Below are 25,817 nucleotides of genomic sequence, written 5' to 3'. Positions count from 1 at the left end.
CACCCCTCTGGAAACTGTGGGTTGTGCCAGAACGCTGAGATCTCGACATCCAGACAGTGTCTGTGTTGAGCATTTGCTGCTCTGGAAAAAAGGGCCAAAAATGCTGCAGCAGGCAGCAGCGAGGTCCTGCAAGTGGAGGGGGTAGTTGTGCCTAAACATGTTTGAAACCTTCCCTCTGATGATGAGTCAGAGGCTGTTAAAGTGCTGTAGATCAAGCAGGGTGTCTGGCTCCTGCCCTAATTGCGTGAGTCCAGCAACCTCTATGTGAAGGTTTTTCTCACTCATTTGGCATAAGAGTTTAAAGCAACTCAGGAGGGTTTGTAAACCCACCAGCCTGCCGTTAGGGCAGATCTTTCCTGTACGTGTGGGACAACTGTGGTGTTCAATTGTCTTGAAGTTGTTGAAGTTTTTCCTCCTGTCCAAGGTCACAGAGAAAAGGTGTTGTGTGACTTTTGCTTAAAAAAACCCAAACCACCACAAACAACCTCCAAATGCCCCTGGACAACATATTTTAAAATATTTCTTCTTTTGGGGAGATGTTACATGGGATTTACAACCCAAGATCGCAGCTGTGTCTCTACCAACGCTTTTTGCAAGTAAGGAGTGGCTTGTGCTTCTGCTAGAAACGTATCTGCAGTCGTAGTGAAATTCCGCATAGCCAAAGCAACATTAAAAACAAACCCCAGCTTGGCTCCAATACGAAAAATACGGAACAGCAGTTGCTGTGTGCAGGATGAAAGCTGATGTTTTGCCAACCTGAAGTGTAAAGCTGGTGCTGGAACTGGGGCCTGAAGAATGGGAGCGTTTGCCAAAAGGAAATGGAAGCAGGGATGGAGGGTTTCGGGGAATGCATCAAAGTCGGCTGTGCCAAAAAATGTCTCCCCTGTGGACAGGTCTGATTACGATAGTAACCGCATTAGCCCATGCAAAGTGCAGCTGGAGCCACAGTTGGCCTTTTGCGTTTTCTAGCTAGGAAAACAGCATCTCAAATGCACAGTTGAGGGAGAGCTGGGTTTGGATCAGCCAGCTCTGTTCCTGCATTGTAGTGCCCAAAGGGCTGTATGCAGAGAAAGACAAGACACCAGCAAAGCCAAAGCCCAATTTCTCTGCTTGGTAGTGGGAAGGTCTGCCAAAGGCGACCTCTTCCTGCGGAGGAGGCTAGAAGGAAGCCACAATTTTTGAGTCGCTTTCAGTTTTTGGAGGCACACACACTGTATTTGCATGCGGGTTTGTCTTCAGTGAAGCCTGTGAATTTAAGAACTGCTTGCCCAGTGTTTTTAGTTTTCTTTTTTCCCTTGGATAGAATATCCTTCCTATCCTCTCATCCCCCCTTGTTGCTGAAGGATATCTTTGCAGGAGTCATGAGCACACCGGATAGCAGGAGCCCATAAGGATGGTCACTCACGTGACAGCTGTGTGCAAAGGAGGTAGAGGTATATTTATATATGTATAGATACATAATAAGCTTCAGGAGTAAGTTCTTTGGTGCATTGAGGTTGCAGCTGTCATGCTGGGAGGTCAGTGAGGAGGCTGCCCTGCGATCCCCCAGGTCCCACTTCCACTTTTCACTTCTCTTGGTCCAAGCAGAAATGTGTTTCATAGGTGTTTCATCCTTTTAAAATGTTGTTTATTTCAGCATTCTTTTACTTTGCAGTGGTACTGTCCCAGTGGTATCTGAGCAAAGGACAAACTCTGTGTCGGTGGGAAGTATCTGTGTGGTTGTTCCAGCTTGTGCATTAGTAACAGCTGAACCCACGTCACCACTTGCTGGACCCATTGAACTCTGTCAGCTTTGAGACAGCACTGATCTGAGAGTTTGGAGGTTCTTGCCTGGATTAGCTGAGATCTGGAGCAAAGTGGTAGACACTAGTGGGGAAAAAAATAGGTGAACGAGTGTAGGCTGAAAAAGGGGGCGTGGGAAGATGTTGTGATGGGGAAGCACAGTAATGGTATCAACATTCAACTTGCTACGGCCCCAGTGCACGTCGGTGGTGCTTTTACGTAGGGGTGCCATGATCTCGCAATTAGCGTGGAGGCCTGAGAATCTGAAGACCTCAGTTCTGCTCTGGTCATGACTTGCTATGTGACCTCAAGGAAATCACCTCAGTTTTCTTGCTCTGTTTCTCTTTCTTGCCTTTAATCATCAAGACCGTGAGCTGCTCAAGGCAGAGACTGTCCCTTGGTGTATTTATTCAGGGCATAGCTTCATGGGTGCCAGTCTCAGTGCAATAAATAATGGCGATTTCGTCAGGATCGTTTTTATATGAATTGGCAAAAAAATGAAGTGTTACTTACAGCTTAACTGAGTGAGAATCAGGAAGTGTCTAGCTTATAATGTTTCCCTCCAGTGCTTTAGCCTGTTGCAAGGAGCTTGTGGGCAAGTGAGCCTCGACCAACGTGATTGCATTCAGAAAAGCAACCGAAGCAGAGAGGTTGATAGGGTAAAATGGAAAATGCAGAAAATGCTTTGACCTGGAAACATGGTAGAGTGCAAAAGTTTGCTGCTGCTGTTTTGCAGCTATTTTAGAGAGCAGCACATTAGTCTTTCTGTGCCAAACTTTCAGAAGGTCGTGAAGAGTTTGATTACTGCAGCATAAGCACTCTGAAATCCCCAATTTGGAAAAGTTTCTATAATCTTGTCCCAGCTCTTTGCCTGGAATGGGACTTTTTATAGACTTAACCTTTTCAGGTAGGTTGCTTTTTTTCTTCAGATTAGTAAATATTGCAGCTAGGAACGTCGTTCAGAAGGCTTTGTGGATCAGTGGATCCATCTGGTGATTTAAGCCCCTCTGTGGCTATCAGGGAAACTTCTGTTAGCAACAAGTTATTCTTACATATTTTTTAGAATACCATGAAGTAGGTGATGCCTGCTAGTGTTAAAAGCAGGATATGGATCTGGCTGAGTTCAGAGGATGCCATGCGGTCTTTGTTTTCGTGAAGGTAACAAGTTAAAAGACAAAATGCCAGCAGGTGGTGCTCAAGAATACATTGGTACAGCTCCTGGGCTTTGTAGGACAAGCCAAGCATGTGTGTTGAACATCGCAAGCAACCCTTCCTGTTTCTTGTTACGCAGCGTTTTAACAAAATGTTCTGCTGCATGAAGTGTTCCAGTGTCTGCTCTCTGTGTTGCTTTTTTTTCCTCTGTACATATGGGTCTAGCAAGAGGCACCTCCATTTTATGTAAGCGCCATCAACATTAAACTGTAACACTGGCTTGGCTCAGCCATCCCCGCAATGAGCTGGGGAGGACCTCTGTGCGGGAGGTTGACCTTTTCCCTTTTGCTAGAACTGCCCTTGTTGCTCAGCAAGAAATAAACAATTGCTGGCACACGCAACCCTTAAAGTCAGCATACGTTCCTGCAGTAGCTCCAGCTTCTCCAATAAAGAAGCGATTAGTTGCGTGCTGTTGCACGGTAAAGGGCTGAAGAGCAGAGAGCTAGAATTTAACAGGCTATTCTGGATAAGGGTTGGCAATTAATTTTTTTCATGTGATGAAGATAGTACTTGCTGACGGGAAGACAGATTCCCAAGAGTACAGAATGTTTGTGGCCCCCAGTAGCAAAGCGGGGATGAAATTTGGTCATCAGGAAGGCTAACTTCATCTTGCCCTTTTTGGATGAGCTGCTTTAAGATGTTCCTAACATGAAAGGTCTTGCTAGGGCTGAAAAGGGCAGTTGTTCCATGCCATCCGATTTTGTGCATTAAAGTCCATTTTTCTTAGAGGTCAACTACATCAGTATTATCATTCTTGTCCAAGGAAGTGGTGTATGAGCAAGGGCTACAGGATGAGGCCATTATAGGATAGAAAAACATATGAAGATGCTACTTTAAAAAGCTGAAAGTTTCCTAGGCTCTCCTGAACTTTCTCTTCACAGCAGTGTTCTGGAGCTCTTGAGCACTGGTGGGAAAATCCACTGCTTACAGATTTTTGTCACATTTTCTTGGTTAATAAGCAGTTTTTCACATGTGGACTTCAATTCCTCCTCCTCTAAAAGAGGATTGAGACTTAGGTCTTTGGGTTTCTGCAAGACTCTAATTAATTAAGTGATTTGAGAATGAAAGATGCCCTGTCAGTGTCACTTATTCCCTGTGCTGCTGCTTCTGGGTACTTATTAAATTCAGTGGGTTTGCTTTTAAAGTCAGTGTAGCAAGATTTTGGAATGACGCTGGCCGTGTGGTTCTGGCTGGTCAGTAACTAGGAGGGTCAAATTCCAAGTTGGCATGTGTTATTTTCACTCACATAAATTGTCGCAGGAGCTGCTGCTTTTAGTGAAGTTCCAATGAAACTGGATTCCAACCCCAATATTTTTCTTGTACACACTACTAATGATGAATGTTGTGTGAGTATTTTCAGCAACTGAAGGCATCTTTTACACCTACATCCAGGGGGAACAAACTCCTCGCACGTGTTGACATGCCTGTTTTCCGATATCAGTCTTTACCAGGCAGCTTTGCTTTTAAGCTCGTGAGCGATTGTTTCTCCTTGCTCCAGAGTCAGTGCAGGTAGAATAGAGCAGATGGCTCGGTGTTGGCTAAGTGCTTGCTGATACACAGCAAATTGCTTCTGTAACCGACTGATAGGTTTCAAGCTTTAATTGAGGCTTTCAGCAAGGCGCTCAACAGTGAAAAGCATTCTGCTGAGAAAAACAGCAGCATAATCATGGGCAAAGGTTCAGGATAGCAGAGTTCAACCCTCTTGGGAATGGCTCCTCGATTTATTTATTTGTTTTCTGCTGCTTTCCCACCATCATTCAAGACTTCTGTAACATCGCTCGCAGATTACAGCTCAGTGTGTCAGTGCGACGCAACCCTTTCTGCTGAAAACGTAAAGCAGAGACTGATAAGTTTGGGTTTTCTGCTTGCGGCGGGCTCAGCGTGTCTGCAAAGGTAGCTGTCCCCTGATGCTGCCTTTGAGTCGCTGTCTGCCTGGTCTGAGCAGCAGCTTTTGTAGGTCTTCCTTGCATAGCAGGGAGTGCAACTCCTGCTGTCTTTTCTCTTATGTACGTCAGCATCATCAGAATTTTAATTTTTAATGGACATGTCTAAAAGGGAAAGGAAACCTCCCTTGCTTCTCCCTTCCCCCAAGCACGAGTGGATTTGACAGCGGAAGAAAGATATTTGTGGTAGGGTTGTCTGAGCAGCGTCCTGTTGGCAAGAGGGTTTCCTTCAACAGCTGTCCCTTAGGCTGGAGGAGCTGCTCTCCGAAATCACGTTGTAACTCACCCAAGGAAGGGGCAGCCCAGCGCAGGCAGGGATACGATAACCCAGCAGTCTAGCTCTTGCGCTCCCCCCGCCCCTACTTTTTATCCAGCTTTTAATTCTGCTTTGAATGGGATTTTTTCATAGTACAGGACCAAGGAATAAATTTCAGCATGGAACATGTATCTGTTGAGCTAGATTTGTGTAGTGTCCTCAGTTAGTCAGAAAGGAGTTGCTTCAAGTTACAAAGCTGGCTGCTTGGCTTTGAAGTTTAGATTTTGTTTAGTGCTGGAGAGTCTAATGAAAAGACTCTAAAAAAAGGCACAACATGAATGAGAGAAATTAAACTCTATAATTCAAGTTTCCTAAAGAGTGCAAGAAATCTGTGATGATGATAGAAGTAGTGCTGGTAGCTTAAAAACACCGGTGGACCCTCTCTGCCCCAAGGAGCTCAGAACTATAAAGATTTTTGCTCAGTTTTGAAATCCCACACACATTTGATAGTGTCCACAGCATGTGTTTTTATGTTCCTTTGGCTTTTCAGTGGCTTAAAACGCACTGAAAGCGTGAACTACTGCCAGGGTGCTTTTGTACTTGCATGAATTTAATTAAAAGGATAATTGGATTGCTTTATCAGCCTTTGCGTGTCAGCCCAGCGCCACCCTCTTCTCCCCCCCCTCTAACAGCGTTGACAAACCCGAGGCATCTGAAATCTCTATTTTTTTCTGTATTGTTCTCTTCTCTGGTGTTTCGGATGGGGTGCAGAGGTGACTGTGTTTTCTATTGAGCGTTGGATCTGCTGCCACAGTGGGAAGGAAGCAGCTGATAAGCAGAGAGCCAGCCTGTTCAGATGGTTCCTGCGGGGACTGCCCTGTGCGAGCGGAGAGGGAAATGCCGTGTAGCAGCATACACAATGTATAGCCCAAAACGTGCAGCTGAATCTGCAAGCTGCACACGGTGAGCAGTTTTTGTGATTTTCCTGGAAATGCTGCCGAGAAATGTAGGATCCATTTTCAGTGCAAAACACAGATGTTTTCATGTAAACAGAGAAGCCTGTGTTGATTAATAAACCTGAGGATGTATCCAGGCTTCTTGACATCCCTTTGACCAGGGGACCAGATTCGCACACGGAGAGGAGCGGAAGGACATGTGAACTAAACAAAACGCTGCGGTCCTGGCAGTTGCTGTCCGTCAGCCAGCAGAGCTCCTTCCCTGCAAGCTCCGTGGCCGTGCCCGCTTTGGCAAGCCTCTCCTGGTTCTAGCGCGAGCTTCGTGTTGCCGTTGGGGCTGGCATTTTAACACTCGTCATCGCTTCCTTGAACTTCTGGAGTTTCATCAACCCACCTCTGGGAATTCGGGAGGGTGGGTTTTCTCTAAAGAATACTATTTATAATACAAAGCAGCCTCTGTTCCAGTCATTTGTGGCAACATGGCTGCCGAGGAGGTAAGAATTATCTTTTGCTTATCCAGCCGGTCTGTGGATGGGGCAATTGGTGAAACAGCTCGGGCACAGCCCGAAGTAATGCAGGGGCATGCAGAGGACTGGGGCAGATGGGATTAGGCAGCCAGGAATGCTGTTCTTGAGAGTGGAAATGCTGTTGCGTGGTAGACTTGGAGACTTTACAAGCTAGTTTCTGTTACAACTGGAGGGTGACAGTGTGGCTTTTCAGGATCCTTCAAGGCAGAAAAAAAAAAGCGTGTGGGTCTACTGGAATTTTTCACTTTGAAGTTGATTTTAATTCATTCTGAATGTGAATTCACCAATTAGCAATGTAGAATGAAGTATCTGTAGAATGATGTTTTGATGGCCTCTCTCTCCCCCTCTTTCTTAATGACTATCTCCCTTTAAAAGGACCTAGAACTTTGAAAACAGTGCAGTAGCAGGTATCTGTTATTAGCGTGAGAAGTAACATATTTGCAAGAGGAGATGATAGAAAGAAAGATGCTCTGGAGTTTAAAAACTTATTTTAAAATAAAAAAGAGAGTCATGGTTTTTCACTGCTTTCACAGAAGAAACTGGTTTAGACACACAAGGTTTTCTTTTCCATTTAAATGTTTTAAGTACAGCTTTTCAGCAAACAAAAAAGGCAAAACTCAATATACAGAGCAGCCCACTTAACAGTTGCATGTAGGAAGCACATATCCAGTTGATTTTTTTTCAAGGGGTTCATGGTGGTGTCAGTGTGACCCTTTCATTTTTCTTGCAGAAAAAGATTTACAAGTACAAGAAGGTGCTCAGTAACCCCAGCCGCTGGGAGGTGGTGTTGAAGGAGATCAGGACGCTGGTGGATATGGCGCTGACGTCCCCGCTTCAGGATGACTCTATTCACCAAGCACCACTGGAGATCGTCTCAAAACTGCTCTCAGAGGTATGACCTCAGCAGTGCTCCTGCAAGACACTGTCACATTTAGATGAGAGACAAGCAGTTAAAAGTTTGTGAGTGGGTTTTATTTTAACTTGGGCTGTCAAAATTCTGCTTTGAGTCTGCTCGTGACTTCTGCTGACTTGAGTGGAATTTGTACTTGCTTGGGAGAAGAATAATTTGACCCTTGTTAGGTAGATTTCCAGAAACAAAAAACCCGACATTTGTCTTGAGGTTTTTGTTGTTGCTGTTGTTGATTATTTATGGTAAATTTATTATGCGTCCGATTCATGTCTTAAGTCAGTAGTAAAACTCCCCTTGACTTCAATTCCCTTGGCTTTGTTTGCATTCTTGTAGCAAAAATTCAGTGTGCAGCTATATTATTATTACCAGTTCTGTCAAAGAAGAATATTTTCTTTCTTCAGAGGTATCTATCCTCTTTTTATAGCATCTATTTCAAATAGTTAACTTTTCATGGACAGGAAATGTAATGCCAAGCAGGTTTTCAGTGTCTTAGTTCTGATGTGCAAAAATTTATGGTAAGCAAAAAAGTTGCTACTGTTTTCTCGCAGTAGGCAGAGGTCTTAGCAACTCACTTGGTAATCTCTGAATGGATCACGCTGCTAAGAAAGCCAAAAGCAAACTCTTTTGCCGAGGTGGTAGCATAAGTGACTTCTAGTAAATATATTGGCTTTTACTGGTTCCATGTGTGAAGAAGAAATTTCAGGAAGACTGCAGCAGTTAGTTTACTACCAACAAATGGTATACAACACCACAACAATCCTTTTATTAATTTTCTTAGAAACATCCAGCCTGCCTTAAGAAAACATTTTTAAGAAATGTATCACTAGCTTTAATTTTCAAACTGATTGAGCCTTACTCTGGCATCTTGGTGTTTGTATGCTCAGCTTTCATGACTGGGGCTTGAATCTGAAGGTGCTGAGGAAGAACTGGAAGCTCGCACAACCCCTTATAGCAGATAGTATACCACCTTCCTTAAGAGAATGATTTAAATTTGGTTAGTTTTATTATGAAAATAAGCAATAGCAGTCTTGAGCCTTTGTGCTTGTGCCTGGTGGTAGCTAAGAGGACAGTGTATGCTGATGTGCCAACTCAGAGTACTCTTTGCTCATTCATTTCTTCTGTTCAACTCTTCCAGAACAACAACTTAACCACTCATGACCATGAGAGCATTATTGTGGTGAGTAACTTTCAGTCAAAATCTGAGGACAAATCTGTATTGTTTGATAACACTTCTGTTAATGCTTGTCTCTACCCCAGTGAAGTAGGGCAAATATGAAAGCATTTCCACTGGTGCTGATGGACTTAGGCAGGATCAAACCCATTTGTTCTGCTGGTTTTTGGTGTGGTTTTGTTATTCATCTTTTCTTGTTTCATAGATGAATAAAAAGAAAGTTTCCTTGTCAACTTATGTGAAACAGCACAGCACGTTGAGGGTTAATTGTCTCCCAAAATGGCCTCCTTACTAGGCTACACAGCGCAATGTTCATATCTATATATGTACTTTAAATAGTCAAAAAGCATCATTTCCAGATGTGCCCTATAAAACCCTTAGGCTTAGTAGTTTCCTGAGGGCCTAATGCTACCATATACAGACTGTCTCCATTGCTGATGGTATGTGAGCAAACAATTGTTTTTTTAAGTGTGGATATGAGTATGTGTCACTGCACTTTAACCCCCTGCTTACTTGATTTAGAAAAATATCCCCTTCAACTTTTTTCTTTTCTGTAGGTTGCATTTGTTTAGACATAGAAATAAGTGAATCAAATGGCATCTCTCTTCCTTGTGCAACAAAATACAAAATCTCAACGATTTACCAGTGAGGGGGAACTTGGGTCCCCATCACTGTAATTTAATTTCAGTCACTGGCAATTTCCAGGAGATTTTCCCAGTGATCTAATCTAGAACCTCACCACTACCTGATCATATCACATCTCCGTGACTCTTTCTGCAAAATGACAAAGTGGCACGTAGCTTCCAGCGGTGCGAATCGTGCTTACCTGCTGCTTAAGATACTATTTTAGCTGGAATCAGTCACTGAGATAAGTTTCTGAAGTGGCATTTACTTTTCTTTGAGAGCTGCTATAGCTTTCATTTTACTCTAGTGCCAAGGATAATTCAGGCCTCCAGTTACAACTGGTTGTTTTGAGGGAAGGATTTTTTTAATAAAAGATGTAAGGTGGCCCTGCTGAGAGCAGGGAAGTTGGACCAGGTGGCCTCCAAAGGTCCTTTCATTCTACATTATTCATGAGTTCTGCGTGATGGCTTCTTCAGTTCAAGTCCTGCCCTTCTGTAGGTTGTGCCCGAACCGTTAAGGAGATAGCACCTTCTGGGCATTCAGAGCTCACTGCTGTTACACAGCTAACCTGGGCTGTTCTTAGGAAGTATTGCTAATGCTGAGTATTTATGTAGTATCTTAAAAGTACACAGTGATTTCCTACTCTAGATGGTGCTGGAACAGGTCAGTATTACAAGTGATCCCTTCCCAGTAAGGAAGGGGAAGCACATGTTGCTATAACTGGGCAACACAAGACAGCGAGTTTCTGTTTTTAACCACAGTGCGCATAAGGAAAATACAGGCTGTTTTCCTGCTGTCACTCTTCCATACTGACCGTACAGGCAGAGCCGTGACCCGCTTGATAGTGTCTGTGGTGGTATTGCCTACGTTCAGTAAGGACTGAACTGAAACAATAAAGCTCATTTTTTGTAGGCTGAAAATCAGCCAGTTACGTTTTTGATGCAGCGATCTTTGGACAGTTACTGGACAGGTATTAACACTTGGTGATTTTGCAATATGTGGCTCCTGTGGTTTGGCAGGTCCTGTAACAAACACTCCAAAAGAGGAATTCAAGGAAGATCTTTAGCGCGGGTGTTGGATGGGTAGCGAGGATATTCTAGTCTCGCTGAATAGTGTCTCATTCTCCATCAGTCCACTGTTGCTGGACCATCACCAGAGGAAGAGTGAACACTTGCCGAGGGATGGCACAGGATAATGAACAGAAACTTCACAAATGTTATGTGTAGCCAGATCTTTGCAGATGTGCTTGAGTTTCATTGTTAAAATTCACATTAATCTTGACCTGTTTGAGTGTGAAAGTGGCTATTGTGAAACACAGTAATTGCAAGCAGACTCCTGGGGTCTGAAATCCTTAAGGAGATGAGAGGGAGAGAGAGCAAAAAAAGCAAAGCAGTCTGCCTTAGTAAAACTCCAGATGCCATCCAGATAAAATATCTGGTGTTCAGTTGCTTAATACAAAATGTCCTAGCTGCTGTATTTAGAGTCTTACTTTTAAATGGGTACTGGGAATCCCTTTAGCTCAAGACTGGAAAAGCCCGAAGGCACCATCACATAGAGAGAATACATTGTTCTAGTACCATTTCCTAATTTACAAAGGAAATAACAACAACATAAGTTCATTACACCCTCAGTGGCAGGTATGACCTCTAATGTATTTACTGAACATAAGCACATTGGTTTGCATAGCAACAAAGCAGGAATGGTTGATCTCAGCTTTCACAGAGTTAGGTGCTTGATTTTGATGGATAGGGTCCTCCAAGGTAAGAACAGTGGTGTGTTACTTTTAGGGAGTTACTTCTTACAAAAAGAGCTTGAACCCTTTTATAAAGGATGTGCGTGTATGTGGTGTTTTTCAGTTTTTTCTTTCAGGGAGATGTTGTAACTGAAACAGTGAGCCAGATTCATCCTTGCTGTATTACATCCTAAAACAATTGGTCTGCTCCTGTTTTCATTTAAACTATTATAAAAATTGTACTCCTTTGCTGTGTTTTATGTGTTTACACTGAGGTAGTTAAGAGCAAAATTTTCCAGAGGATTCGTAGTAGAGGTGTGCTTACACATAAAGTAAACACACAGCCCACCTCTAATTTCTCTGTTGAGGCTTTTGTCCTTTTTTAAAAGTGAGCTGTTTTTTTTTTTTTTCCCCAAGAAAAATATTTCCCTGCAAAATCCTTACTCTAGTTGCAGTTCTCTAATTAATTTTTTCTCTCTCTCTTTCTTTTTAAAGGCAATTGCACCTTTGCTGGAAAACAACCATCCTCCTCCTGACCTCTGTGAATTCTTCTGCAAGGTATCAGAACAGCTTTGTTTTCTGAAATCTCATAGTTGATATGAACATAGTTCTTTGAGGGGTTTGTTGTTTTTTTTCTTTAACTCCTTACCTCGTGCCCAAATTGATTTCGGTTTTTGATCAACAACCAATGATACTGGAATAGTTAATAGCACCATTATGATAAATAGATCCATATCTTTAGTACATCAGATTGCATTGTCCTGATACTCTGTGAGAGTTAAAATCTTCAGACTCCCATACCCCAGTCTGGGTACAAGAGATGTCCTACTGCATGTTCTATTTAGTTAATGCAAAAATCATTGGAGTCACTGTGTTCAGATCAGTTGGTAATGTGAAGCATAACTCAGCCCTAATGGTATTATGTCATTGGGTAATGGCAGTTGGGAGATCATAAGGACCCATCCTCTTTCCTGGTAAATCCATACTTGTGCTGCATTTTGCATCTTTTCGTAAACCTCCGTGCACTTTGGATTGCAGAGCTTCTGGATTTGAAAATACTACTTTTTCTTTAGGCCTGTTTGTGTTTCAGTTTCAAGTCTGCTTAAATTTGCTTACCTATGGCTGGGTATACATTTGTCAAATATTCTGGATGCTGCTTACAATTCCCATCCAGAGTTATTCATCATCATCTTCTTCCTACAGAAATTAAGTCCAGAAACTGCTCTGTTGCATTTTATGTAAGCCAGGCTTAGGGTCATATCTAGCCTCAGATTCAAGGCACTTTCATTCCTGGGTTTTTTTTCGCCTTTGGTCTCCATCAGAGGTGGGCACCTAGTGATCTGTAAATGTGTGGGATGGGCTGTGAATGGCTGCAGGAAGGGACACAGGTTATGTTCCTCCTCAGAGATACTTGGAACTGAAATGGTGGAGACTAATGTATCTTCAAAATTGGCCCTGCCTTGACCGGGGAGGTAGACCAGATGACCTCCAAAGGTCCTTCCCAACCTAAATTACTCTGATAGATTATGATTGGATGTTTTAGCCTGTGATGTTGGTACCCTCCAAAGATCCAGCACAGGTTTTTAGCCTGGATCCCCAGGACAGGAGGTCTGTGCCATTACACTGCCTGTGCCTATACGTCTTTTTGTCCCCAACCCCTTTATCTTAAAGACTGTTAGCAAGTTTCAACCAAATTTGACAAAAAGGGGTAGAAGTCCCAAAAATACTACATTCCAGTGAGTTTTGTGAATAATAGGCAGTAGGAAAAGTAACTCGTGTAGTTCATGAGCTCCCATGATCATCTTCTATTAGACGCCAGCAAATCCATAGGAGAGAACAGTGTTACGAGTACCCTAATCCCAGGAAAGATTAATTTAGCCCTTGGATCTTGTTAATCTTGGGGTAATCCATGCATGGAGTGTGAAGCCAGAGAAGACCCACCTTCATAATTTCTGCAGCTCACAGAATGACTTGTTGCTTGTTACAGCACTGCCGAGAGCGCCCGCGGTCCATGGTTGTGATAGAAGTGTTCACACCAGTGGTACAGAGGATTCTCAAACACAACATGGTGAGTGTCCGTGTTACGGGAACTTGGTCAGTCTGGAGAAGTTTTACTGTGATAGCTTCTGTAATTAGCAGCTGCTCTATTGCCTGTAATGCACAGAGCACCGTGATATCTAAATCTAACCCCCCAAACTGAATGCTGCATGTAATCGTGCGTTGCTTTATAAATGCAGAACGAATAAGCATTCAGTGGAACTTTCAAAAGCATCTGAAGAAAACCATGATTTGAGGAACATTTCTTTTGGCAGCAGTGCCAGCACATGCAACTCCAGCTCTCTCCCACCTGGCACTTGGCTCCTTATTTACTCCCTTGTAGTTACAATGGTTTAAATTCAATTAAATAACATGTCCAGTAAGTTCTTACCTAGGTTTCCTGAATTTCTTTATGCTTTTCTGTTATTCTTCCTTCTTGTTCCAGGAATCATGTACTCTGTCATTTTATGATTGTTCTGTCCCGGGCTGCTTTCTCTCTTCTCATTGCCGATCAATTCCTTGCTAGTGATGGAAATAAATGCTAGGAGACTGCCCTGCCAGCTTTCCTTTCTCCACCCCCTGACTCTGAAGATATTCTTACACGATCCATATTCCTTTCCTAAGAGAGGTCTGGGTGTTTACCAGCCCTCCATCCTTTGCGGCATATTAAGTTTCCTGCCATGGTTTTTAAGTTACATAAAGAAATTTTGCTTCACAATGCTGTGCCAGAGTAACAAATAAATAAAATCAAATATTTAATACTATTGGCTTGGCTGTGGTCTCAAGGAAGGGTCTCATACCTCTGTAACTACACAATCAACTTTTTTTCACTAACTGATGCAATTTTAGAGACCGCTGTCCTGCTGTGTACAGCATGAACCCAGTAGAAAACAGTTCATATTTATTATTTTTACAAGAGTATTATTATTTAACTCCTTGAGTTTACAGAACTAGGTAAAGCCCAAGATGGCAAAAAGGTCATTTTCCTGGCTCTGTGCCTGCACTGTGCAGACATGTAAACATTTTTAAATATTCTGTAGTGTTCAATGAAATATTCTGTAAATGTTATTCTTGGATTCCAGACTGATTTTTTTTAAAGCATCCAGAGCTCTTGAGGGGTCTCAAATAAAATCTAAACGCATAGTGTAATGCTTGTATTTGGTTAGCTTCAGAGAATTGGGTATATTTGCCATACTTAACATTTGCAGATTGAAAATCAACATGTCTGCACCGCAGTGTGTAGTCAGAGAATTTACGGTGTCATGTATTAATTGGAGTGGATTTGGGCACTTTACTGCTCTCCAGGGATTTCAGTAGTGAATAGTCTTTTAGAGAACATGTGCATGTGTGCATGTAAATAAAGTTATCCTTTTGGGGGACAGTGGTGTTGGCAGTAAACTTCATAACCTTAGGAGGCCCCCTGCAATTCAGTCTGCTTAGAGCAGGAGACGGAGCTCTTTGTTCCCGGCTTTCCTGCTAATTTGCTCTGTGGTGTTTGATAAGTTCATAACAAGTTTTGTTCCACAGTTTCCCACCTATAAAATGGGGAAAGAGTGCTGCATTTATCTAACATTTTGAAATCTCAAAAGAACTAGGATAGCTTTTTGTCGTGCTGATAATACCGGTTGTGTATGTGTATTGTTCTGTACCTGATACGGTGACAGGGCATCATGTTATATTTAGAGAGTTACTTTATTTTAGAGCGGTCAGCAATGGCATCCTCTTTATGATCTCTTTGACTTTCGTTCTGACTTCAGTAAGGACACCTACATAGGTTGAAAAATTTCCTAAACATATTGCAACTGCAAAGGGTATCTTCTAAGGAGCATTCATGAAATTAAGTGGCATCAAATACACACAGTTGCATGCCCTTGAAGCGAGTGTATTTGCACCTGCCTGAAGGAGCTGTTAGAAGTTTAAGGATTTGCTTGAGGGTAAAGCTGGGAGGGCTTGTTTGTCCCCACTGGATCTTCTTCACGTCTTGGAAATGGAGCTTTGCAGTTCTGTAACACCTGTGTAATAAGGTTACACCTGTGTCAATGTGACGAAATGTTCTGTGGAATAACACTCACCAGACAGCAGATTTTACTCCTTTCGCATCTAAAAATAGCAGGTGATGTGAGGAGATGCAGGATTTCAGTTAGCAGGTGCCTTTCTGACTGCAGGATTTAAAGAAAGTGACTGTTGAGCTCACCTGTCAAATTCGCATTTTAGCTGGAGTAAAATCCCCGGAGAAAGAGCTGATCTCTGCTTTTATACTTGATCACTTATTGATCTCACGTCAGAAAGATTTTCTCTAAAACCGGAATAAATATAATGTCAAACATGGAAGTAAAATAGTACTTTTGAGTTGCATTTCTAAAACACTGTAGTTATGAATGGAAGAAAAAATGCAAAACAACAAAAAAAAGTGTTTCAAAATAAAGGTAGAAAATGAAGTGTACAAAAGAAATGTAAGTGCAGGTAGGATGGGTTTTTTTTCTTTTCATTAAATGTCTTTTGTTTCAAGGTGAGTGTGGGGAAAAGGACAATTGGAAAGTATGTCATTATTAGTGGGAAGAATCTTACTTCAGCATGCAGTGATACTGTGCTCTTGAAGCTGTCAGCATAATAACAAAGTGAATTCAGTTGTGTTTGAGTTGATTTCTTTGAAAACCCACAGTTTCGATGTACATTGCAGGCATGTTTCACCGTCTTCACTGAGTCTCTCCTTTTTGGACAGGATTTTGGGAAGTGCCCTCGGTTGCGGCTGTTTACTCAGGAGTATATTCTGGCTTTGAATGAGCTGAATGCTGGAATGGAGGTGGTGAAGAAGTTTATTCATAGGTTAGTTAATTTAATTTATGGCGTGTTTCCAGTCCTGTGTATGTGCTTTGCTGTGTTACTTCTCCCAGCCCTGCTCATCTCTTTACTAGCTGTTAAGAGCAGCTGGTGCTTTTTGGTACTGGCAAACAGCAAATAAATTAGAAGAGTCCATGAGGCAATGTTGCTGAAGTCTCTTTCAGTGTTTTGTTTTCTTTGGTGTTCTTTGGGGGTTTTTTTGTTTTGGTTTTTTTTTTTTTAAACTAATTTTCAACTATGGCTGGGATTTTCTGCCTAGATACACACTGGAAGCAAATGGACTTTGCTGTGTGTACATTCTTTTTATACATTTAGACTCAGAGCCTCTACAGAGAGATTCCCATTAACTTTAGACCACATAATACTGTCATGTGTGAGATTTTGGGGGGGGCTGTAGAGATACCACATCATCAAATAAACTGAAGATGCATTAGCCTTATTCATAAATAGGGCCATTGGGTTGGGATTTACAGGGTTAAAATAAGTCTTCTGTTACGGCCCTTCTGAAGATTCCCCAAGGCTGTCTATGCAGTTCTGGAACCCTGTTCTGTCTGACTGTTTTTGCCCAGAGATATGTTCCTCACAGTGATGTCATCTTGGTTTTTGTATTTCAGCATGCATGGTCCAACTGGACAATGCCCCCATCCCAGGGTCCTGCCAAATCTTGTAGCTGTCTGCTTAGCAGCCATTTATTCGTGTTATGAGGAATTTATCAACAGGTCAGTATGAATTCCCAGCTGACTGCATGTTACTTACTTCCAAACCCATGGCATCTGTGAACACGATTGGTGTTAGCATGGGTGTGAGTACGTGAGAGCATGTCTTCGTTCTCACACTGCTCATTGCTAGCGTTACACGTGGCAGTTCTGGTCAATCACATGCGTGTTTTTGTAGATATGTGACTATGTTTGTTACACTCTTTGAGCTCGAAAACCTGAAAGATGCTGAACCTTCTTTCACTTGTACTCACTGCAGCATGTTTTGAGGCAGTGAGCGTGGCAATCTGTTACTGCACATCTTTGGCTCCCATGCTTGAAAATGGGGGCAGTGCTGGTGACGCAAGTAGCTCGGCAGTTCCCAGTACAGATGTACTGCAAGCTGCGGTAACTTCCACGATGAAGCTCAAGAGCCAGCTGCGTGCTGGTCTTGGCCACTGTTGAGATACTCCTTTGAGGGAGACTGCAGCTGTACCCAGCCTTTTTAGGCCAGCAGAAGGTGAGAGTGCTCCACAGAGTCTCTAGGAATTAAGCACTACCCAGAGCAGTGTCCGTTTTGCTCCCTTTCTGGCACATGAAGTGTGTGTTACACCTAAAGCAAAGGGAAAGGTGTGATCTTTGAGAAGGGGTTGTCTGTAAATCTCTGTGTATCTACAGCTCTGAACCTGAGCTGGTTTCACAATGCTGTCTCCATTATTGTGGAAAATTTGATTCCTGACTTACCGCAAAATAGATGCCACAGTCTTGACACACGAGACAGTTTCCAGTAGATGCTGAGGGTTCCCCTCTGCTGTGTTTCCTGTTTGTTTATGCCTATCTGACTTTCCTCATGCTAGAGCACGGACAGGGGCTGTTTAGTGTCCAACAAAGATTCCAGACGTGAGGGCTGCAGGCAAATGTCTGGGCATGTACTGTAGCCAGATACATACTTGGGCATGGATTCTGTTACAGCTTTGCACAACTTGGATGGGAAAGTTCACCTTTATACTAAACTGGCATGTCAATTAGAGTAATGAAAAGCTCAAATCTTTGTAGAATAGGGGCTGCAGAACAGTCCTATTGGAGCCTTTTAATGTTTTAATTGATTTCAGTAATCCTATTACACAGGAGAAAGCAATCTGGTGGGCTGGGGTGAAATGCAGTGGGAAATTGCAAAAGATCTTGGCTTCTCAGTGTTGCACTCTCTCTCCTGCTCTCTGCTGTTATGTCTGTCTACTGAAATAATTTGGTTTTTTTTTTTAAATTCAGTCGAGACAATTCACCAAGCCTGAAGGAAATTCGGAATGGCTGCCAGCAGCAGTGTGACCGAAAGCCTAATCTCCCCCTCCGCCTTCTTCACACAAGTCCTGACCTGGTCTCTCAAGAGGCCACCTTGACTGAATCCCGTCTCAAACCAGTTATTGTCACTTCAAATGAGATCCACGTGGAAGTGGAGCGCAACAACACAGCTAATCAGAAGATGACAGCCAACGTTGGCAATGACAGTGAGCCCAACCTGATTGACTGCTTGATGGTCAGCCCTACCTGCAGCACCATGAGCATCGAGCTGAGTGCCCAGGCAGACAGGATCCTTGGCTGTTATGTTGAAATACTCAAGATGCTGTGAGTAACTATTTTAAGCAGCTTTTTGAACAGTATCATCTTAACAATGGGGGGCTTTTCCCACAGACCTGTCATCTTCAACATCTGTAGCCAGCAAGCACGTGGTTATAAATCTAACTCCAGCTCTGGAGTCCAGCCTTTGAAAAGAGACATCTGGCACTGCCAATATGTTCTAAAAATAGCATTGGGAAGATGAAAACAGAAAGCTTATTTGTACAGTGAGCCTCAGGCATATTACAGAAGATGAGATGTTGTTGCCAGTGGTTTCTGTTTTGTTCTTGCCCACCAGAAAAAAAAGAATCTATTTGTCTTCTCCAGGGCTCTTGGAATTGCCCAAGACAGAGCTAGAAAAGACAGGTCTGCGTTAGGCTCAGTGCCTGTGCAGTGAAAGGCAGCGCTGCTCCCCAGGCTTCAGTAGGAGTTGGATGAGGTCAGCGTCTGTCACTTAGGTGTTCTCCCTTCACATGTTTGTAGAAGTTTTCTGGCTTATTCAGATTTACCTGTATTAGAGAGGACCCTCTATTTATCAACCAGTTGCTTTGGTACGGTGGACCTGTATTAGTGAACGAATGCTCAAATAGACTATACAAAATTATGGCTGTGTGGTTTCCTGGGAGGCAAATCCTCTGAATATCTTCAAGAGGAATATAAAATAAAAAATAAAAAGTTCTTCAGGAAAAGCTTGTTTTTTCTCCTGGATAAATAAATGAAAAGGAGTAACAAAAAAGGTGGACTGCAGAATGGAAGCTATAATAGAAGTGCAGTAAAACAACCCAAAACAACTTCGTTGACTTTGACAGCCAGCTCTGCTACTGTGTTGCAGTGTGTCTTTGGGCAAGCTGTTGTATTTCTACATTAATTATAGTTTTTTAGAATACAAGACATGGTGGGTAAAATTTGGACTCTGCTGTAAACCATGAGCATGTGGCTACACTGAAGTCAAAATCAAGTCTGGGTTGTATGCTCTCAAGGAATTAAATGAAGTCCAGCTGCCGTGATGGAGGATTTTGTTAAAGTTTGGTCCCATACTTCCATTTTTTTCAAAATACATAGTACCAATTTTCAACATTATTCTTTCATTCACTTGCAAGCTGGCTTGCAAATACATACATAAGCACGCACTCAGAACTGGAGGCAGGACAGGTGAATGCAAGATACCGTTCCCATTAAATTCTTGAGCAGCAAGTTGCTGAAGGATTATTTCATATTTTTTCCCCCTGGCCTAGCCTCTTCTGCCTTTAAAAATATTTGCATTAAAAAAGCGCAGCATCTGACTTCGCTTCATCTTGTGGCTTCTAAGTCTTCATGCACCCAGGTGCTACATTAAACACATCGTGTATTTATTCCTGTCCCCTTGATCTAGGTGTTTTCCATAAACACCTATGAATTCTCTTAATCCTGATGCTGGCTTGGATGCTGACTCACTAAGCATTAACGGTTTGGTTTCATCATGCAGCTGACACACACTTATAAACAAATTCACGAATGGACATGTTCTTTCTCAGAGTCTCTCCACATTTTAGACATTTGATATGCCAGGTCTCAATTCCCATATAATTTCCTGCACAAAGAACTCTTATTTCTCTCCATACCTTTAAATAACATGAGGAGTGTTTTATGTGTTCACTGTCCTTTTAAAAAATCAAGCTCTTCAATAGCAACAGTGAAAATGGGAACCTGTTGTTGTTATTGCACAGGTTGTAGGTGTGGAGGAGCTTTGTGCCCTTTTTCAGCTTGTACAATGGTAATTCTGAAAGATTCTGTTCTGAAGGAACGCTATACAGGATGTGTATAGTGAAGGACCAGCGATACTACAAAATTGGTGCAACTCTCTGCAGAGTGTGTCGCCAGGGTCCACACCCTGCTTGAGAAATCACAACCGATGAGAATACAGGACAGTTTCTAAGGCAGAGCCATGGCTGGTATATATTGTAGCTCTGCTGATGTGAGTTCCCTTCCATTCCTATTCACCGTTTGATTTTTTTCGGACCTGAAAGCACTAATGCAGAAATGAGTCCTCATTCTGCCAGTGGCTGACTAGGAGCATTTATATAAGTTAATTCTTTTTGTGCCTCAGTTTTCTTATCTGTATTATACAGGTAAAGATTTTGAATGTTGTTTTTAACTCTGTAACCAGTGATGGAAAAGCATTGTAGAAGGACTAGTAGTTACTAACAAAAATGCAAGATAACGCTGTTGTGATGCTGATTCCTTGCATGCTCAAACTCTTCTTGAACAAAGGCTTTCTGATGCACTAAATACTGTTACTGTACTTTGAAAAAATGAGAATATGAAGAAAGAGATTTGAAGGACATGCCAGTAGGAAGAAAACATTAATTATAAAACAACTGCTATCCAGGAGCTGAGCTCTCAGCAGGCAGTCACTAAAATAATGTTCTTATTAATAATGGTGGTAAGCCAAACATAAATAAGTTGCTTAGCATTGAATTTAATTGTTCTTTTAGGTGTCTGACTCAATATCATCATCAAAACAAGAGAGTCACCAACAATGATATCTTTTTTACATAATTAACTTAGGGCAGCAGGGAGTAATTTATTTAGGCAGATTTTAATTATTGAAAGTCTAGCAAAAAAGAATTCTTAACAGTATCTTCAGCAGAGAACGTTTTATTGTTCACCTAACTCCTACACAATACTGATTTTTCTGGGGAAAAAAGCACTTCTAATATCGATAAAAATGTAACAGCAATTATTTAATAATTACTGTAATACCTGACTTTTTGCACAGATTCTAAATGTGCAGATTAGAAAGTTCATCTGTGTGGCCGTTATCATAGCACCACGAATATCTTTCACCCTTTTTCTAATGTAGTTGAGTAACAGAACCCAACTATTGCATACTAAAGGAAAACAGAAAATCCTGGTTTTAAAGATGTTGGCAGATGACCCAAAGTCTGGGCAGATTTTAAAGGAGACATGGTCTCTAGTGGAACGTGCTATTTTTGTCCTGCACTCAAAAGTGGATCAAACTTCTGTGTCAATATCCTCTAATGCATTCTGGACTCTGATCGTGTTATTGATGCCAGTCAGTGCCTCCTAAATGCTACAAGTCTTAAACTGGTTCGTAGGAAATGCACTAAATTAATTGAAATCTTTCTGTTCATCGTATTAAATTAGAGGCTGTGGGAGCTGCTTAGCATTGTCCAGCTCCGACTTGCATGTTAATGTTTCCATGCATTAGAGAATTTCTTGTATGGCCAAACTTTTGCTTGAACAGCACAACTGTGGTCAGACAAGTTTGCAGTAAAAGGGGCTGTGTGTCCTCTTCCTTGGACTGGATATCTTCAAAGTCTGCGTGTCACCTGAAGGAGCCTGCTGATTCCTTTGGAAACACCCAGCATAAGGGGGGAACACTTAAACTGTGCCTGTAGTGAAATCCGGATCAACAAATAGCAAACTAAAGTGGCTGCAAGAACAGACACCTCTCAGGGAGGCTGTGGCTATGACGATGTTGTATCGTAAGCTGTCACCCTTTGTCTGTGTTATTTTTTTGTTTCTATGGCTGCCTGTAGTGGCAAGGGTCCTTCCAGATGCCCAAAGACTTCTACCCCTCTCTCGGGGCTGTGTGACCAGTCGGCTCCTTTGGGCAAACTTGCACTGCTTTTTCCTGATGCTGCCGTGCCAACTGTGGGCAGTGGAGGTCTTTTCTGTTCTCAGCAGCACGGGCAGGACCTTTCTAGGGCCTTTCAACGGTGCTAAATTTTCTTCTTGTGAAAAAACAAACAAGGCCAGCTCAAAAGAAGGCTGAACGTGAAAAGGCACCTCACTGTTTGCAGATAGCAGGTTTGTGCCTTATATGACAGGAGGTCTGATGGGGCTTTTTCTCAGCCTGCCCTGGAGCCCTCAGCTAAACCTTGTGTCATACAATTCAGAGGAGTTGGACCTAGAGCCAGGGAAAGAAGGGGTAAGGTACACGTCTGGGGGGCTTGATCATCTTATTATTATCTGATAACGGAAGAGTTACCTAAAAGATTTTTGATCTTGTCAAGCTGCTCAGTCTGGAGAAACAGGCTGCTTCCAAGTAGTTGCTTCTTGTCTCTTTATTATCCTTTAAAAACAGAGGGCTCGGGGCTTGCAGTCTCTTGGTGATAAGACCGACAGCTTTCCAAACGCAAGCTCCCACTGGAGCTTCCCCTGCCTTCCCTGCATTCCCCGATAGGTCAGTGGCATGCTCTGAATATCCCAAGTGAATTCTCTTATGTCATGTTTATCAGGGTTGCCCTGGGCTGCTAATATGTTTTGGATTGTTTGTGCCGCACATGACATATGGGCAGGTTTTCATTTTGGTGAAAGGTGATCCCGGGAAGGAAAATGTATTATGTTGGCAGGCCGATAGTGACGATGGCCCAAAGGCAAAAGTCACTGCAGTCAGGGATTATTTAATTATTATGGTTGGCCAATGTTCCGGCCAGTCCCCAAAAAATAGTTTCTGGGTAAGTAAAGCTGTGTGCAATAGCAGGTGACTGCTCTGACAGCCTTCACCTGCTTGGCACCCATTTCCCAGGAACCCATAGATAGGGCTGCAGGTTGTCTGCAAATCCTTCAAAAGTCAGAGCCATTGAGTACGTCAGGGAGTCTTTCTCCCCCTCTGCTTTTATTAGGCCAATCCTGGGATTTAAGCTGTGTGATGAGCATGAGCTTCCAGCCCAGCACCCTTTGAAGAGCTCCAATGGGATTTTGTCACAGGCGCTCTCCCGAGTTCTCCCTGTAGCTCTGGGCTCCCTCCTCCTCCTGGTGTGGCCTCTTTGTCTGGCTCATCGCCGTGGTTGTTAACTGCAGCCAGAGCTAATCTATCTCCCTTTCTTTCCCTGCTTCAAACACTTCTCTCTTGTGTTAGAGCTGTGAATGGACCGAAAAAAAAAGAAAAAAAAGGCAACTGTCTGAAATGAAAGAAGAGTGCAGATGAGATGAGCACAGACAGTAGGAAAATGTTTTTGAAAAGGGAATAGGTGGGAGGAGGAGAAACACCGTAGGCTTTTAATAAGTAGTTTAGTTTTATTCTGGTGCTATGTTTGTTTCATGTTTCCTAGCTCAGATCGAAGGGATTACAGGTTGCGTAGATTTTATGTTCATGTCCCATTCATGTGACCAAACTCTATATATTTCACAGGAGATGGTTTTCTTTCTTTCTTCTCCTTCTAGAAAAACGGGCTATGGTTTATTTTCACTGCCCTCTTGCAGACCTGCTCTGCAAATGAATGCCATACGTAACTCCCAGCTTCAAGAAAAGTCAGAGTGTGATACTATCCAATTCTGTCTGCAGTGTTTCACTCGGTCTTGGTCTATTACCAAGCAGCTTTTTTTCTTCCTCTTGCAATTTCCTTTGAAGATCAGCCATGAAAAATTGATTGGTTCACATTATTACTAATCACAACTCTCCAGATTGCTCAAGGAGGAATTTTAGTGGTGTAACACAACCTGAGATGTCATGGGAACTAAGCCTCCAAGTGGGTCTCAGCTTTTAAGCTTCTGTTAGGAAAGATTTGTATGTGTTTTATCTCATGTAATGTGAAACACCTTTAACACATTTGAATTTCCTAACTCAGCCTTTTGACATTCGGCTCTCTTCTGCTCAAAAATCTCCTCTTAAATTTGTTTGTATCTACCAATAAAAGTGTGTTGGTTTAAGAGTAAAATCAGCTACTGGTTTAAGTAGGAGTTTCCAAACGGTGTGTACATTAAAAAAAAACCAAAAAAACCCAACCTGGTAGGTAAACAAGACATTTTCAGATGACTCTGAACACAGGTCAGAGTTCTGTGTCACTGTCCCATTCAAGTTGTGCGTAGGTCAGAAACAACAAATAGTCTTGTGGAGAGCCTTAACTAATCAAAGCTTTGTTAAAAGAACTGGAGAGCTCATCCTAGAGGTGCTACATCAGAGGTTTCCTTGACTTATTTCCGTTTGTATGAAAGCCCTATCCTCAGGTGTTTCACAATATTCATTTTACAGAGACTAAGCAGTAAAACAACCCCTTGCAATGAAGTTTTGCTTCATGTCTTGCTGTTCTGAGGCAGTAAACAAAGTTGGTCATCTTCTTTATTTCTTTAGTGTCTAAGCAGGTAAGAGGTTTTTGTCTCTGGAAAGAACCTTGTGAATGGGTGATCACAAAGTGCCCTATCAGTGACTGACTCGGGACCGCTCTAGGTTAGTGTAACACTAACTTGTCTTATCTCAGAGTTGCTCCTAATTTAGACCAGAGAACAGAATTCTTGATGGAGGAGAAAATCAGGCTCAATGTCTTCTAGCACAACTGGCATGGGCATGAGGTTTCTTTTTTGGATTACTGTAGCTTCACGTGTGCTGTGCTTCATGTCTCAAACACTAAAGAGAACAAGAGGAAAATAAACAAGTTGTATTTATTAGGGGACATAGCCAAGACTCTCAAATGCTATTTGTTCAGTGTTTCGAAGAGAACCAGCGCTGAGATTGTTGCCTGGCCAGTGCCACCTCAATTGCTGAACTGCGTGTAAGCCCCAGCCTCGTGCCTAAGTGCTTTTATGGTTAACAACTGCAGGTGGTGAAGGAGGCATCTTCCTGAACCCAACGCAATGTTGTCGTTCTTGGCCTCTTGGTAGAAGGATTTCAGGAAATGACTGGAAAGTATGTGCTAGGATTCTCTGGTGGTGCACCCATGAAAAGAGCAGGACTACTTGGTGAAGTTGCCTACCGAAATGATAGACAGTTAGTTTTGTGCTAGGTTGCACCTGGTATGGGAAAGAAAAATGTCTGTATTGGACTTGGAACTTTGGCACAGCGGTATGGAAGAAGAGCTACTAACCCATCCCACAGTGTGTTTGTACGGCATTCATCTGGTTTTTAATATGTTAAGCTACTATTGGATCACAGTTGTTCTTGTGGATTGGTTACTTGCATGGGATATTATATATCTTTGTAACCTGAACTCATACTACTCTTGGGCAAGTGATAACTCCCTTCCTGGTTGATTTTTACGTCATGGTTACCCCTTCAATTAAAATTTCTCTGCATGTTGCTTCTTATGTGCACGTAAGTTTTCTTTGTGTCCATGAACGTGCCTTTGTGGGCTGTCATTTGTATTATTAGTTTATGCAAATCTGTTTTATGCACTTCAAAGAATGGATGAGACTTTTGGAAATGCATCCATCTTCTATTTCTCTGGGCTAGAACCTTCTCTTTGCAAAAATTGCATTATTTTGGAACGCTTTCTGTGCATATGTTGTCTGTTTCTAATACTATCAGTAGATACTGTCCATTTGAGAACATTACACTTCGTTCCTTCCTAAAGAAGCACCATACTTGTGCCAAGTTTGCAGTAAGCTGCAGCCAATAATCTGACTTCTAAAACTGAAATCCAAAGGGTAACAGCCGACTGTAGGCTCTTCTACACAATCTTCTACAGACATCCCAAGGTGTTTCACCCCATATGAGGTTTCCTACGTTTCTCTCTGTGTTCTCATTGGTGTTAATCGGAGTGAAAGTGAGCTAGCAGGCAGTGCCAGGATCAGGG

General features: G+C 42.4%; 1 protein-coding gene across 1 annotated transcript in view; it reads left to right on the top strand.

Annotated features, from left to right (window-relative positions):
* CMIP (c-Maf inducing protein) overlaps nucleotides 1-25,817 on the top strand; it is a 136,843-nt gene that overhangs the window by 93,105 nt on the left and 17,921 nt on the right. The window contains exons 4-10 of the mRNA XM_075765927.1: nucleotides 7,407-7,568; nucleotides 8,722-8,763; nucleotides 11,609-11,671; nucleotides 13,101-13,181; nucleotides 15,873-15,976; nucleotides 16,606-16,710; nucleotides 17,956-18,309. Of these exons, the coding sequence (XP_075622042.1) occupies nucleotides 7,407-7,568; nucleotides 8,722-8,763; nucleotides 11,609-11,671; nucleotides 13,101-13,181; nucleotides 15,873-15,976; nucleotides 16,606-16,710; nucleotides 17,956-18,309 (911 nt within the window). The remainder of the gene's footprint in view (nucleotides 1-7,406; nucleotides 7,569-8,721; nucleotides 8,764-11,608; nucleotides 11,672-13,100; nucleotides 13,182-15,872; nucleotides 15,977-16,605; nucleotides 16,711-17,955; nucleotides 18,310-25,817) is intronic.

This window comes from Balearica regulorum, chromosome 13 (genome assembly GCF_011004875.1).
Source record: "Balearica regulorum gibbericeps isolate bBalReg1 chromosome 13, bBalReg1.pri, whole genome shotgun sequence".
Taxonomy (NCBI): domain Eukaryota; kingdom Metazoa; phylum Chordata; class Aves; order Gruiformes; family Gruidae; genus Balearica; species Balearica regulorum.
The sequence above is the reverse complement of the archived record's forward strand: the minus strand, read 5'-3'. Positions and strand labels throughout refer to the sequence as shown.